This window comes from Amphiprion ocellaris, chromosome 10 (assembly GCF_022539595.1).
Source record: "Amphiprion ocellaris isolate individual 3 ecotype Okinawa chromosome 10, ASM2253959v1, whole genome shotgun sequence".
NCBI lineage: Eukaryota > Metazoa > Chordata > Actinopteri > Pomacentridae > Amphiprion > Amphiprion ocellaris.
Window position 1 is genome coordinate 11621936 of NC_072775.1, and position 16778 is coordinate 11638713.

Sequence of the window (16778 nt, forward strand, 5' to 3'; positions counted from 1 at the left end):
CTCTTGGCAGAACATGGATTGGAACGGGCTGCTGGCCAAGAAAGTGAAGCCGCCGTTCGTGCCGACGATTCAGGGCGCCAACGACGTCAGCAACTTCGACGATGAATTTACCTCAGAGGCTCCGATCTTAACCCCGCCCAGGGAACCCCGAATGCTGAGCTCCGAGGAGCAGAACATGTTCTCTGACTTCGATTACATTGCTGACTGGTGTTAGCTTCACCTGAACCCCCTCCAAACACACGACACACAACACACACACACACACACACACACTGTGAACCAACAAGCACAGCAATGGCTGTAGCTCATCTTATTTTTTTTAAAACTCTCCTCTTCACTGTCCAAAAACGTTGAGAAGGAGCAGTGAGTGGAAACTCTGTGCCATTGAGAAGCAAATCCACATGCCTCCTGAGGCCCCCCACTTATTTTTTAATCCACATGAAGAACTTTTTTTTTCTTAAGAAAAAGAAAACAAATGAAATTGTGTTGGAGAGCGAAGGAGGAGGGACGTCCTCCTGCACAGACTCCTCATTTTGTTGTCGTCTCGTCTTGTCTGACCACTGAGAATGTCTTTCACATGAACTCTGAGAAGACGGCAACATCACAATCATGTTATTCAGTGTCACTGTCTTCGTTTTTTGGTTTTTTTTTTTTGATGTGTACAGATTATATTCAGTCCTATATTTTATTGTGTTTTTCTGTCTTTATTCGCAAAGCCCTCGCCGTAGCTTAAGGACGTTTATCTCACTGTAAGGTTCTGCAACAATCATGTCTGAATCTGATGTTCGGTGAATTTAAAGTGCTCAAAGCATCGTCACTGAATGGACGACAACAACAAACATCTTGACTACTACTGCTGCTTCTTAACTTGAAAGTAAAAGTCTTCGCACTACATTTCATTTTGGGTCAAGAGGCCAACTTTTTCTCTCATTTTGTTCACGTGAAGCGTTCATGACTGTGTAGGCATCCTCACATTAGAACACTAAACACAGCAGCTTCAGCCCGGCCGCTAAATAATGAACCATTCATTGGTAACTTCTGTTGGAAATGAGCTAAATCATGTTGGCCAAAAGAGATCATAAAACATTAACTATCTTCTCTCTGATGTCTTCTAGTAGCTCTACAGCTGGAAGTTGATATTCGGTTGAATCTTTCTGAGCTGCAAGATCAAAACATTAAACATTCTGTCCGGTCAGTTCTGGTTTTTTTTGTATTCCTTAACAGTCGTCTTTGGTGGACCTGACTTTTTTTTTGTTACCTCAGTGAAAGTAAAAACACTAAAATAACTTGCTACCAAAACCAAATTCATCCTCTCCTCCTTGAAGCAGCAGAGGAACAGATATTTGTCTTTTTACAGAAATCTGATGGACTGAAAATGAGCCCGATGACAAACTGAGCAAAGACTGAAGAGGCGTACGGCACTCTGTTATTTTAGGTTTCCATCAAAATCCATTCTAAATGCTTCCCACGTTGTTCTGGTTCCATTTTCCGAGCTGCCAGTGTTCCATATAAACAGATTCAAACGTTGCAGACCTGTTGACATGAATCACTACAGGGGAGGGCAGGGTATATTATACGTATACATACTGTATGTACACAATTAAGCTGAAAGCACTAATTTTATCAATAGTTTTTAATTATCTACGTTTCTTAATGATGAAAATAGATTGTACAAAGTTTTTTTTTTTTTATTCTCTGCTTGTGCATGTTGTTGCCAGAACAGATGAAAACTTTATGGATGGTACACAAACTACTCAAGTTACACAGCTGTTCATCCCGGTGTTTAAAAAAAAAAAAAAAAAAACATTAATTCAAAGGCATTTTTTCAGTCATTGTTTGTTGCCTATCATGAATGCACAAATTAAACATTTGTAATAGTGGCTTTGCTTTTATTTTTACCCCTTAACATCAAACATATCCTCCAGGTAGTTTTAGATTTCACCTGCTTTTTATTCACCACTATTAAATCAGGTTTTACGTAAACAAATGTTTCATGCTCAAAATCATGAGCTGATCTGATGAAAATCTTTTTTTTTTTTTTTTTTAATTACTCAGAACAATTCAAACAAACTAACAAAATAGAACCTGGTCATTTTTCTACAAAAACACGGTTTTATGTATACAGTATGAAACCAGCCTAAAATTGAAAGCGTCAATTACATTTTCCCACTTGGACATATATACATGATACAGTATATACACTCAAATGAAATACTGTAAGAACAGTCTACACGCTGTTTATGCACTGGAATGTGTGTCCGCTTTATTCCTGTCAGAGTGCCTCAGTGAAGGCTTGTAGTCTTAGGCGGGACAAGAGAAATCTTCCAAATCCAACACAAACATGTTTAAAAAAAAAAATACAATCGTAAGTACAGCAGAAAAATATCAGCACTGCATAAGGGGAGTCTTCTTCACAGTTGGGGCAGTTTATCGACCGGTGTGTCAAATTTGAAGTCTGGAGGGAAAAGTTCTGCAGCGCGTGGATAGATGAGACGATACGACTGTCTGATCGTGACGTCTGCGACGCCGGCGATGTCTCCGATTTCTGTGGAAAGATCAGAAACAGTTCAGCTGCTGATCTCCAGTAAATCTACCAGAATCTGAATTCTGCATCTTCAGAGATCACTATAAATATCCCACCATGTTCACCAGAGAGAATCCATCATGGTGGATGGTGAAGACAGCTTTTAGATCATTATTACTCCCTCTCAGCCTCATCTCCCTTTAATTACACTGAACCACAGGTGTTCACGAATAATCTAATCAGATTCACTGGATTGTCTTGAGTGTGTGTTATCGTTTCTAAGTCTTGGCTTGTATTTATAATCAGGTATGACGGTCTGCAGGTTCCCTTTGAATCAGTGTGTGTGTCTTCTTAAAAATAATTTGTGAGAATTTAGATCCATTTCAGACTGGTCTAAAATTTCAGACCTGTGATGACCACAACTGCCAGAATATGTAAATATATGTCGGTCATTTATAAAGAAGTCACTCATAGGGCCTTGAAATAAAAGATCTAGCAGTTATCTAAATGTTAGGGTGGATGTACTTTGAATAATGTTCAATATAATAATAATACATCAGTCAGAGGGAGCAAACTAGTTTTTGTATTTCATTATTCTAACTGCATTTTGCTGTCAATACTTACACTAATACATTGTTGTCTTGGTACTTTTACTGAAATAATCCATCTGAGCAAATACAACATTTAAATATCAGCAGTATCATTACTCACCCTTCTGGGTCTTCTTCTCTGCAGAGGCCTGGGAGGCCATGTAGATGGCTGCTGCAGCCACTGAGATGGGACTCCTGCCGGGCACCAGGTCGAGCTCCACAGCCTTCCGAGCGATGAAGGTAGCCGCCATTTGCACCTGTTTGGGCAGGCCGAGGTTGGAGCAGAAACGGGACATGAAGTCTCCTGTGGTGATGAGGTCCACGCTGGTCTCAAGTGCCTTCAGGATCAGCTTAAAGCACCGACCAATCTCTTTCTTTGAGATCCGGGAAACGGCGCAGATTTCTGTTCAGGAAAGGAGAGGGCCTGAGATGAGATTTGTTTCAGTTGACTGTAGTGAAAGAAAGTGGACGTCTCTTTTTCTCTTTTAGGTTATTTATAGTTGAGTCACTTTGTCTTCTTTGAAACTGCAGTGACAGGAACTGTTAATAGATCCAAGAGACATACCACACATTACTGTACTTTTTGTGCCTCTTCCATTTAAAATGCCAGAGAAAATGAAGACGTCATTTTTTTATTTTCACCTGTCAGATAACACCACAAAAGCAAACTGGGAAGGTAAAAACTAAAGCAAACTAACATTTTATTTAGTTAAAACTCTATTCTTAACACCAGCGTCTCGGATTTCCTCACATCTGAGAGACAATATGAATTTGATCAGGACTTCTAACAGGTGTTATTGTATTTTAAGAAGTATTACATCATCAATATTCTATATTCCTGAACTAAAATAATATGATATATAGCTAGAAAGGTTTTGAAGAAATCAAATATTTTATTCGAACCTTTAAAAGTTCTTGGCACACCCTCTTGCCTGCAGGCGATGTAGAGACAGGCCGACGCAATGGCATCGTTGGCTCGTCCCTTCAGGCTCTTCTGTTCATAAACCTGCTTGAATAAGTTGTTTGTTCTGTCCTGTGAAGCAAAAACATTATTTACAAAAACAAATAATTTGACATTCTGTTAGTAAAAGCAGATCTTAAAGTCAATTGAAAAGTCCTATCCCATGTTTAAAATATTAACTTTAGGTTTTAATGGAGAGATGAAATGAAAGAGTTTAAACAGTGTTTGTCTTCAACACTCAAAATAAGTGCAGTTTTGAGAAAAGTGAATTACGAAATTCTGTTGGGGCTTTTTTTTTTTTTTTTTAAAAAACACTGTCTTGACCTAATTTTGTGGAACTAAAATGAGGTAACAGTGAACTCTGGTTTCAATATATGGAAACCCTGTTGCACTTTGCCTGCACCATTCATACAGGAGACATGCATTTGAACATAAGTTGATATGAAAACGTCATCGCAGGTAAAGCTGTGGTTGTCAGGCTCAACATCAGTGACAAACCACATTACATAAGCACCACATAAACTTCGGTTTCATTTCTCTGTGGTGCCCATACTTGTGGTTTTCATTTTCCTCCACTCTCTTGTAATCAGGGGTCAGACGACTGTTAACGTCTCATCAGATTCAGTTTCGACACCTAACAGAGAAATGCTGGTCGTGTCTGAGCCATGTTCAACCCAGGAGAGGACGGAGGGTCAGCTGACATCTGCTGACCTGCTAAGATGAACCACAAATAGACCGCACGCAGCCACACAGGTAATGTGTCTGACAGCAACTCGTCTTTTAAATCGAGTTGTTTTTTTTTTTGATGACTGGCCATGCTTTTTTTTCTTAACTTACTATAATATTCCTTGGCAGGTTGATGCGATCCGCCATGGTGCTGATTTCTTTGAAGGCGTTGAGCATGGCGCGGTCAGAGCTGCTCATGGTTCGCCGGTTCTGGTATTTTGAGTTGCCAAACTCATCAAAACTGGCCGCACCGGTTCCCTGTGGTTGAGACAGTTGATGTTTATCAGTGTGATACATTCAAGTGAAGCCACAGCGACCTAAAATGTGGTTTTCTGTGATTGCCTGTAGCTGCAGACCTGATTAGACAGTGACTCAGTACAGGAATCTGTATCAGGTAAAACTGACATAAAGGCCGATCATGTTCAAGTACAAACACATCAAAACTTTCAAGACATGAGTGAACACATAGACATGGAGAAATTTACAGTACGAGAAAATCCGAGTTGCTTCGCGATCTTTGAAATGTTTTCATTTTAAACTGCAGTTGTCTCTCACCTTGCTAATCATGGTGGTGAGGTCTCCTCCATTAAGCAGTGGGTTCTGAGCGTCTCCAACTCTTGATGGATCTTTGAGGGCTTTCTCATTGGAAAACGTCCTCCACTCTGAGCCGACATCAATCACACGATCACCTGAGCAGAGACGGTTTGGACAATTGAAAGAAAACATACAGGTGAATCAGAAACATTTATAACATTTCATCATATTGCAATGTAGATTTGATGGAGTTCTGCCTACTTCATCTTTGTGACTGATCACATGATGTAAGGAAAAACACATCCAAGCCTGACTGGATACTAACGCTTTATTTCCTATGAACCAGAAACATCTTAAAAAACAAACTCAAAATCATAACAACTCTCTACTTTTTTTCTGCTTTCTCATTGTCTTTTACAGCAATAAGACAAAAACTGATTGAATAACGAAGCAAGTTATTCAATGGCATCAAACCGGAGCTGTACAAAGGAGAGCATAAAGGTGTGACGACAGCAGGCCAAAAACTGTCTTAACAAGGTAGTTATTTTTATGTTATCACGACTGTTCCTAGAACCAGGTACCAGAGTAGATTAGAAATTTTAATCCTGTTGTTTTTGCCATCCATCAGTCTTTCTAATATCTAGAGGCAAAGTGACATTCATCTCCTTGGAGGCTAGCCGGTGCTATGGAAGCAGGACCAGGGGGCACTTATGCTTGCATCAGAGGGCGGCTGGCGTCTCTCGTCTCCCAGCTGATCTGGTCTGTGCTGAAGGGGCTCATTAGAGAAGAACCCTGTGCTCCCTGCAGCTTTGTCTGACAGTCTGCATCACATGTTGGAAGGACTTTGGCTTCATATAGCTTCATCTGTATCTTCAGATTACCTAAATTACGAAGAGCATTGTCTGACTTAAGAATAAGCACTGCTGTAAAAACTATCCGCGGTGGATTATTTCAAATAATATCAATATCTTCTCAGAAAGAAAACACACTATTGAGTTCTTAAGGCATATTTTTTCTCTTCTTTAAACATAAAATTACAGCTTTAACATATTTTACTGTGGTCTTGCTCAGCTGCAACTCATGATGTAAACATGCAGAACCATGTCTGGCACAGTGGCTTTAAACCAAACAAACAGGTTTAAGAACATTTGCTGAGATGCTTCTTTGTCCTGAAGAGCTTGATCTGACTGTAACTATATGACAGTTCAGCTGAGAGAAGTCAACACAACTGCAAAGGAAAACAAACACCATGTGTTCACTCAAAGTTCTTTAATATAAAGGTAAAAAGCGCATATATTCACAGTGCATATACTCACCTACGACAAGGCCACATTCGGGACAAATCATGTCCCCGGCTCTGTAGTCCTCCACCAGTATGGTCTCAGGGTGGTTTGGACACTGAACCCTGGGAAGGGCCAGAGCTTCTCCGCTGCAGAAATAACCAACAGTCCAGTGTTTAAATACCTCAAATTCAAGAGAAAATGGTGTACAGAAAGAAAAATAAAGCAGACTTTACAGGTAACGTCACTCATTTACAAGAGGAGGAAAAATACTGAAGATTGCACAGCCTGGAAAGGGAAACTGAAATAGTTTTGTAGCACATAGAGATGACGTTACGTAGCCCGACGCGTTTTGCATCTTTCCTTTCCCCTTTTATGTTGATGAGGAGATATGCATGATCAGTGACAAAATTAGTGTATATTTTTCAGACATATTCAACAGACAGGCCATGTAGGTTTAAAGCAGAAAACTGGCTGAGGGCAGTGTTAACATGTTGATATTGAGACAATAACGCATCAAAGGTCAAAATTGGTAATAATTTAGGGCTCGACTGTGTCAACAACACAAAGAAAGCATTGAACACCAAGGAAGTAACAGGAGGCATGTTTTAAATCGGACTGCAAATAACTTTAGCAGAGTGTTTTCAATCTATAGATGGAATTGATGACTGTTCTGTTGATTAATTGATTCATTGTTTGGTCAATAAAATGGTGAAAAATGTTTCCAAAGGACCAACATGAGGAAAGAAACCAGAGAATATTCAAATTTAAGAAGCCGAAATCACCGAATTTTAACCTTTTTTTTCAACTTTAACTCAATTAGTGATTAATTTAACAGTTATTGCAGCTGGAGTATTCATTGTGGTTTGTTGATTGATTATAAATATATCTACCGGTAGACTAATTTATTATCAAATAATTGTTTCATTTGTCATCTTGAGAAATTAACGACAACGTACCAAAAACAAAAGATTATTTAATTACCTCAACAATTGAACTTTTTACTTCCTCCTTTACTTTTACATCCTGATAAACTGCTTCTCAGATTGATTACAACAAAGGCATGAAGTCCCAATCGTGCGGCTAACGACAAGAATCCAATCACTGACTCTTCGAACTGAAAGGAAGCTTCTGTTGAGCAACGTTTTTGAAAACAAGCAGCAGATAAACCGAGATAGTCCGTGTTTACAAACGCCAGCTCACAGCCCGACTGGAGTCAATGAGACTGCAAGTTAATACATTAGCCTAAGTTTCAACTTCCCACTACACCGGCTCTGCTGTTACACGGAAGAGAGTCAAAATAGCAGGAAAAACAGGTCTAAAAAGGCCAACAGCGAAACCATAAACACCAGCTAATCAGCAGAATACTGTGAGAGTGAAGCGGCGACAAACCGTCACTTCTGGTAACATCTAACGTTAACCTGCTAGCTGGCTAACTAGCCGTTACCTAGCACAATAGATCGAACACTTAACGGTAACGGACACGGATGCGGTGTTTTCACCACCATAACGACACCAGCGGCGCACCGAGTACAGCTCAATGTTTTTCCACCACACAACATCATGAGGGAAACATATAAAGACAGTAGAGGTGTTATATTTAGTCTAAGTTGTTACGCACCGGCTTGTCGAGGCCATATCACTCCTCACTCTGCCCGTGAGTCAAAGAAACGAATGACTGCAGCACCTCTATTTATAACTTTTCTGATCACGTGGCACTCGGACTACGGGGAGCCAAGGAGACCAAACTAGACGTTTACATTTAAAAAAACAAAGGACAAAACTACAACAAAGCAGCTCCTATTTCTGGAGGTAGAACATAGACAGCGTAAACTGGAGAATAACGGCTTTTGATAAGTATTGTATTTTAATCAAGGTTAAATAAGTACTTTTAAAATGATTATTTATAAAGTGGAGGGGTCAATATATAATTGAGGGACTTTTGAAGTCCATGGGATATATCTTGCATACATTTTTATTAAAAGTTTAAAAAAAAGTAATGTTTTTTACGTTCATTATGATCACGTATTTACAAATCCCATCATTATTTATTATGGAAACAATCATTTATTACTAAAAAAAATGACTGGATATCACTAAAATGTCAACTAAATAACCGTCCGAATTTAATAACAACCACCTTCTAATTAGCTAAACAATAAGAAAATGAGCTTATTTGAAATTGCTTTGATTGTGTTCTTTTTATTAAATTGAAATAATCATGACAGATATTTCTTTTTTGCCAGTGTATCAAATTTTATATGGAAAATAACAAACTGTATCTGTGTCTGAGAAATCACTTTCAGCTTAGTTTCCCATTCCAAAAACACCTCTCAAGGAAGTGTGTTAATTCCAGATCACATGACCTGCTCCACATGAAGTCACTTCCTCCTGAAGAAAAGACTGGCCAGACTCCAAGGCTTTCTGAGTTATTTAATATAAAGTAGTGTGTGAGTCAAGTGTGGATTTATGGCATGTCAGCAGGTTTACTACAATATCTTTATAGATAACTTTCAATTTCAATTTTACTCAATTGTATATATAATATTTTAGAAGAATCTTTCTCTAAAAATGCCATGTGGTGTTTGGTTATAGGCGGCCATGTTGATTTTAGGCCTGAAAACAGCAAAAATGTTCCCGCAATTATATATTGGCCCAGAGATTGATATTACAAGATAAATACATAAAAGAGAAGCTAATTTTAGCCTATTCTCTGAGTGTTAAACATTCAAAAATCTTTGGACAAAACTGAATTCTCATTTTCTTGAAATTACTACCATCTTCTACTGTCATAACTTTAAAACTATTGTCTGTTACTATGATAATTCAAATGGCGTTCTTAAATATTAGATAAATTTCCAGCATTCTACATGCAACATTTGGCATTCATTAATAGAAATTAGTGAAATCACTCCCTAAGTTTTCACATTTTATCCTATAACTGAACTCCACGCTGAAATCATACAGTTTACTAAATAACAAAGGCAATAAGCATCTGGAAAACTATAACACTTTGCTCCCTGAAAAGTCCAACTGAGTACGTTATGTATGTACTTTTGCTTTCTTTTTGGGTAAAATATTTTTTGTTTTCCAATCTGACTTGTTTAATGTATGTCTAATAACGATTTAAAAAAAATGTTAAATATATAATTGTAATGTGGCATGCCAGGCCAAACCTACATCTTTACTGTTTTGGCAAATTGCTTTATCAGACTAGGAAGTTTTATACTACCAACACACTGAAATGAAATGATAGGTGATGAAAAAGCTAAACACTGTCTTTGTTTTCCACATAATTAGCATTTTATTAAATATTTTTTCAAGATGACTTCACACAAGTAAGAAAGTTGTTAGAACATGACAGACCTGTAAATTCAACTATTAAATACCTTTCAAACTATGTTACGTTATGGAGACATAAAGCTGTAGAACATGCTTAATATAAACCATACATTTCACCAGAATGTGAGATGAATTGTCAGTGCATTTAGATTTTCACCAGTAAATTACACATTAAATGTTTTGATTTTTATGAAAAAGTGATGCAACTGATCACCAGTGGGGGAAGTAATTAAATACATTTAAGTACAATTTTTAGGTACTTCACATGAGTATTTCTATTTTATGTTACTTTATGTTCCCATCCCACTACATTTCAGAGGGAAACATTATACTTTCTTCCTTACTAAAATTCTCAGACAGCTTTAGTTACTTTTAAGATGGAGGTTTTACACAATGGATGATTGAACAAGCTTTCACAAGAGAACACATTGTTAAAGAGTAAACCAGTAGTTTTCAATCATTTTGCCTTCTAACATCTTACATTACCGAAGTCAGAAGTTTATTTCCTCAAACAGGAAATTTCCCTCCAAACTTTTCACATGGTTTGAATTTGAATGTTTTAAAGATCCACATCTCAGCAAAAATCAAAGCTCAGGGGAAAAAGTCTAAAATTTGACAATAAATCTATGTTGTTGTCAGAATGTTGTTTTTTTCTTCTCTCATTAATCATCTGATGACACCTTAGATTTATCTGCTGTCTCTGTAAATAAAACTGGATTAAAAGTGGGTGTAAGTAGCTCCACCTGCAGCAGCTACAACAATAACATGCTGCTGACACACTGATGATTCAGTCTTAAAAATCTAATGATGTCATATATAATAATATGTCAGTCAGATAGACTCAAACAAATACTTTTACTTCAATACTTTACCTACATTTTGATCCTAATACTTTAACTAGTGGGCTTTTTCATGTAGTGCTATTTCATGTACTTGTTTTTACATTGATGTATTGATATTTTTTTCTCAAGTAAAGGATCTGAGTAGTTACTCCACTGCTGCTGACCATTTAAGACTCATGTTCTACAACAACACATCTCAAAACCAGTGATACTCCACTCAGTGAAATCTGTTCTGTGATGAGGTGCAACCGTTTTTAAATTCAACAATGAATTGTGAATTAAAAATAGCATGAAATGTTTCTTTATATAGAAAAAATGTCAAAGAAAGGTTATGAAGTGGCTCCTAGCCTTGTGTCATTTTGCAAATGTAACCCTGGACAAAGCAAGCTGAGTGTTCCTCCTCTGAACTGTAGTTTTTCTTAAGAAGCCTACTGACAAAAGAAAAAACATCAGTGACATTGCTGTAGGACTGTGCCAGTCTGTGTCGATGACTCAGTACCAGTCTGCGACTGTACTGCTCCTCTGCAGCAAACTTCCCAGGCCAGCGCAAGAAACCAGTCGGTCACAAAGAGTCACTTGATCTGGTCGAGTTTGAGCAGAATAACAAAGCCATAGATGTGTGTAAATGAAATATCTGTGCCGAAACATAAGTTATGTGTGCAAATAATTGCATTTCCATGACAAAAATGCAGGCATTTGTAATCTGCAGTTAAGTGTTGCATCATAACTACCTGAGCAGGATCAGTGAACAGTGTCAATGTGCATCAAGACAACAGCAGGTGGAGCTAAATAAAAGCAGTGCTGGGTTTGGGAAATGCTCGAGTTCACCAGGCTCGGCAGTGAAACTCACTGTTCCAGGAAGATGATTGCAGTAATTAGTATTTATGAGCAGCAGATCACTCAGCATCAGTCTCTCACTCTTTAGTGAAACTGACTGGAATCCCCCCGTCACTTTGAGATGAGATTTGTTTGAGCAGCAACATGACGCTGAGTACAGTCACATGCATTTTCATCCTGTAAGTGCTGGCAGTGCTGCATTGATGTGGACGTCTGAGGTTTAGTGGAAAACAGCCTCGATATGTTATCAGGCCTGAAAAAAAAAACCCACTTACATGTATTTGTGCCTTGCTGCAGGTCAGGTAGGAATACTTGTGCTAGTTTTTTGCTGCACTGTTGTAACAGATTTGGGCTGAAACGTAAAAAGTCTACTAATCTGCACTGACAATGCAAAGGCTTTCCTGGGCTGATCGTGTCTGTGCAGATTCCACTTGAAGAAATAATCCCAGCATGACAGGTATCACATGTACACCAAATAAGAAAAAGCCTCAGGAGTTGTTTTTTCACCGTTTTCCAACATCACATCATCATTCCTTATTGTCCTTACTGCATTACATTATCATGTCCACCTATATCCAGTAGGTCTTTACTGACACTGATACTGATTTAATGATGTATTTCCAAACCTGACACACATCCAACGCTCACCCAAATCCTAAATTTCCCCCCCCTGCTGTGCGAGTGGGTGAGAGGCCTGTGTTTACTGAGCATACAGGACATTAACTGCCATAGAAACAGGTTTGTTTGTTTGGGTTTGTTGTTGGTTTGTGTGCGCTGGAAAAGAAAAAGACTGTTTATTTTTCCTACTTCCACCCTGGGATCTCGTGTGTGTATGTGCAGTGTGTGATGTGTGGCTGAAGTAGTGGGTGCTGTCTGAGTGTGATGCTACCAAGTGTATTCTTTACAAATCAGAGGTCCATGCTGAATAATTTATGTCTCATTGAGGCGATTCTGAACTCACTGAACTGGTTGCTAGGGGTGTCTGCACTTCTGAACTATTGGACAAACTCTACTGTTGGGCCACTGTCACCCTATGCAGCACATCTTTATACCTTATTCCTCCACCTCATCAGCACACACTGGATGTCTGGCAGGTTTGGCCTATTGTGCAGCACATAAACACTTCATTACAAACAATATCTTGGCAGGAAGTCATGGAGAGAATGACTGACGGCTCACTAATCACTAATCCACAGCTTTCCTCACTCTCTTTTTGTGTTAGAGCTCCACATAAACTAACTTATCTCATGACTATTGCACTGGAAAAAATGCCCCTTTCAAAACAAGAAAACAAAACTTATTTCAAGGAACTTTTACCTTGAAATAAGTGAAAAAATCTGCCAATGGAACAAGTGAAAAATGGCTTGGTAAGATTTCTTGAAATAAGATATGATATTTTGAATCTTGAGATCTCAAAATGAGCTGGGAAAACTTATTTTAAGCTCTATTTTACCAGGATTGTCAAGCTTGTCCTAAAATAAGCCAGACATGCTAAAAAATAAAAAGCAGTTTTTCACTCAAAAATAGATTTTCACTTTCATGTAAACTCCGAAATTTGCAATGTATTAACCCTCCTGTTTTCATTTACGGGCACCAAAAAATATTGCTTACTTTTCTAAAAAAAAAAAAATCCAAAAATTCAGCAAAAAAATTCCCCAAATTTCAGAAAATTTGCAAATCTTCAGGAAGAAAATTCCAATAATTCCTTAAAAGTTTCCCTTAAAAGTTTTATTTTTAAAAATCCTCCAAATTTGGCAGGAAAATTCTTGTAAATATTTTTCAAAAAATGAGTAAAAATCGTCCAAAAAAAATCCTAAAAATATCTAAAGTGATTACAGATATATCAGTAAGACTTCTAATATTGTCTTTAAGAACATTCACAAAAAAATCAACCAAAATCCAGCAAATTTCGCTGGATTTTGGTTGATTTTTTTGGAATGTTCTTAAACATTTTTAACATTTCTTTTTTTCACCAAAAAATGTTCAAAAATTTCCCAAAAATGTTGACAATGTGGACATCAGAAGTTTCACTGTGAAAATATTTTTTTCCCCACATTTTTAAACTTTAAAACGGGTTAATTTTGACCCGCAGGACGACACAAAGGTTAAACTTATTTGAAGTTTTCTTGTAAAATTCAACTCAAAACAAGATAATTTCAAGATTGTTTGACTTAACAAGATATTTAAGATGCATTGTCTTAAAACAAGTCCCTCCATCTTGCTGAAATGTCACTTGTTAAGAAAATGTATCTTAAATCAAGTGGGATGAGACATTTTGACTAAAAATAAGACAAATAGACTTGGTAAGATTTTAAATTTTTGCAGTGTGCACTCAACTCTGAATGTAAACATTTGCTCCTATTGCATAAACAGCACATTTGAAATACTACACTGTGTGTGTACTTTTCCTCTGGAGCCTGCAGACAAAGTCAATTATTAATATAATCAGTCTGCACAGGTTTATTCACTGTGATCACATCACCTCCACGTGGTGGTGTGATCTTGTATCACACGCCCCAGTGGCCACTTTTGTTTCTTTCTGTTCCCTCTTCTTCTGCTCTCCTCCCTCCTCTCAGAGTGCAGGGGCAGCACCCAGCAGCCCAGGACCGGTTGAAACCTGTATGGATTGCAGCTGAGGAGACACTTCCTCCTCCCAGTGCATCACCAACCAAATCCAGAAAAAGCTGGAAATCATGTACTGAGCTCAGCACTCGCACAGACAGGCAGACGGGGCAGATGGTTAACTACAAGGACAGAAAGAAGCTCAAATTAGTCAGCTTTCTGATATTACTGCCAAGTCTGAAAGACAGAGGAGGTAGTCGGTGCTGCATTCAGGCCACGTTGGAAAGACTGGCAGATTAGTTAGACTAGTTTTTAGTTGGTGGTGAACAGCATTTATCTCTGTTTGTTGGTCTGTCATACTTACAGGGTGTAATATGTGCCACTGGAAACCGATTATGAATCTTAGAATTAGAATTAGAATGGCCGAACTTGATTAATGGTGCCAAAAACTGAACTTGAATGACATAGATTGATGTTTTATATTCAATTTTTCAAAATTCAAACCCACTTTCAGCTCCATACATACATCTCATTTGTTCCAGTTACTACACTTACAAATAAAGAGTAAAGTCAAAGAAAGTGTTAGTTCCCTACTCAGTATCTTTAAATGTATTTTTCTGTCCTTGCAGATGTCTGATTTATTCTGGAATAACTGTGTTTCTGTGCAATAATTTTTTGATCCAACATATTCACAAACCGCCATCCTTCACCAGTATCTATATCGTTCTGAGAACTGAGGAAAAAAGTATCTTTCAATTTAATTTTTTGGTGGATTTCCTGCCTTTTTGGAGTTGAAACCACTCACAATGTAAAAATATTTATATTTTTTATATATATATGTATTTTGGTTTCTGACACTTTTGAATAAGTAAACGTGATCCAGGATTAGGGTTAAGAAACTAAATTAAACTGAACATGAACATAAATTCAACTCTCAACAGTCAGGAGGCCTGCGTTTTGTCTCAGCATGAAAACAAAATTCCCTTCATCCCACCCAATCACGAGATATGATTGGAAATGCCGGGATGTCCTCTACGGAGCACACACAGAGCGGGATTTGTTGGATTGTCATGTATATTTTTATAGGGTCATAACTCCAGTCCTAAATTAGTCAAGTCAGTCTCCACAGTTAGTAATGACATATTTCACTCTGGCTGCACAGTGGCTTGGTGGTTAGCACTTCAGCCTTGCAGCTAGAACATAACCGGTTCGTATCCCAGCCTTCCTTGGATCTTTCTGCATGGACGTTACATGTTCTAACTGTGCATACGTGGGTTCTTTCTAGATATTCTGGCTTCCTCTCACAGTCCAAAAACATGCTGTGGTTAACTGATGATTCTAAATTGTCTGTAGGTGTGAGTGTGATTGTTTGTCTCTATGTGTAGAAATATGTGTACAATAGCAGCATTAATTAAGTACATTTCTTTGTTTATTTTTTTTAAACATTTGCTACTGTAAAACTGCAAATCTACCTTTCTTAATAATGGTGTAGTGTCTTCAGATTAAAATCAAGATAAGATAAAATAAGACAAGATAAGATAAGATAAGATAAGGCAAGAAAGCTTTATTGTCATCTGGACGACTTTATTCCTTTAAAACATAAGAGACAAATAAATTAAGAAAATAAAATAAGATTACGGAATAAAAGACAAATAAATGTACAAAAAATTTGCAAGTGGAAGCATGAAACAAAGCAATGGTCTATTTGCAAATTGTGCAAATAGACCATATGAAACTGTTTCCTCATTGTGCTTGAGGATGAGGTAGTTATGGTATTAACCATAGTCAAGTAAAGTATTTTTTACATATATTTTTGTGGGGTTTCAATGCTCAATATTTAAATTACTTTGGAAAATTCACGTCATCTTCATCTCACTATTTTATATTTGTTAGGTTAATGTTATTTTTCTATTAAACTGAACTTTTACAAATAATAGTGACTTAATTTGACTATTTTAGCTGTTTAATGAAGGTAATGTATTAACTCTCCTGTTGTCTTCATTTATGGGCACCAAAAAATATTGTTTCCTTGTCTGAAAAAAAATATCAAAATTCAGCAAAAAAAATTCCCCAAATGTCTGAAAATTTGCAAAATCTTCAGGAAGAAAATTTCAATAATTCCTTAAAAGTTTCCTGTGAAATTTTTATTTTAAAGAAATCCCCCAAATTTGGCAAGAAAATTCTTGTAAATATTTTTCAAAAAATGAGTAAAAATCTTCCAAAAAAATCCTAAAACTATCTAAAGTGATTACATATATATCAGTAAAATTTCTAATATTTTCTTTAAGAACATTCACCAAAAAATGGTTGATTTTTTGGTGAATCTTCTTAAAGAAACATTTTTAACATTTCTTTTTTTCCCACCAAAAAATGTCCAAAAAATTCCCAAAAATGTTGAAAATATGGACATCAGAAGTTTCACTGTGAAGATATATTTTTTCTCACATTTTCAGACTTTAAAACGGGTCAATTTTGACCCGCAGGAGGACACGAGGGTTAAAAAAAAGCAGCGTATTTATCCTCTGACGTGGTCTCATATGGTGGTTGAGTCAGCCGCTGACGGTGTGCTCCGCTTTTCCC

General features: G+C 37.3%; 2 protein-coding genes across 3 annotated transcripts in view; one reads left to right on the top strand and one right to left on the bottom strand.

Annotated features, from left to right (window-relative positions):
- Positions 1-1880, top strand: part of pkn2a (protein kinase N2a) — a 28043-nt gene extending 26163 nt beyond the window's left edge. For both annotated transcript variants that reach the window (XM_035948328.2, XM_023270572.3), the window contains exon 23: positions 11-1880. In XM_035948328.2, the coding sequence (XP_035804221.2) occupies positions 11-214 (204 nt within the window). In that variant the 3' untranslated portion in view covers positions 215-1880. The remainder of the gene's footprint in view (positions 1-10) is intronic.
- Positions 1881-2013: 133 nt separating this feature from the next.
- Positions 2014-8292, bottom strand: gtf2b (general transcription factor IIB). The gene is made up of 7 exons (XM_023270576.3): positions 8237-8292; positions 6652-6764; positions 5357-5490; positions 4913-5059; positions 4018-4147; positions 3236-3517; positions 2014-2545 (listed from the first exon to the last, which is right to left on the bottom strand). The coding sequence occupies exons 1-7, from the start codon at positions 8251-8253 to the stop codon at positions 2412-2414; spliced, it is 957 nt and encodes a 318-aa protein (XP_023126344.1). The 5' UTR covers positions 8254-8292; the 3' UTR covers positions 2014-2411.
- Between the last annotated feature and the right edge of the window lie 8486 nt (positions 8293-16778).

Excerpts from the sequence above, each read along its gene's own strand:
- gtf2b (XM_023270576.3), bottom strand. Across the intron at positions 5,491-6,651 it reads CGAATGTGGCCTTGTCGTAG|GTGATCGTGTGATTGATGTC; the intron begins GTGAGTATATGC and ends GTCTCTGCTCAG. Across the intron at positions 2,546-3,235 it reads AGAGAAGAAGACCCAGAAGG|AAATCGGAGACATCGCCGGC; the intron begins GTGAGTAATGAT and ends ATCTTTCCACAG.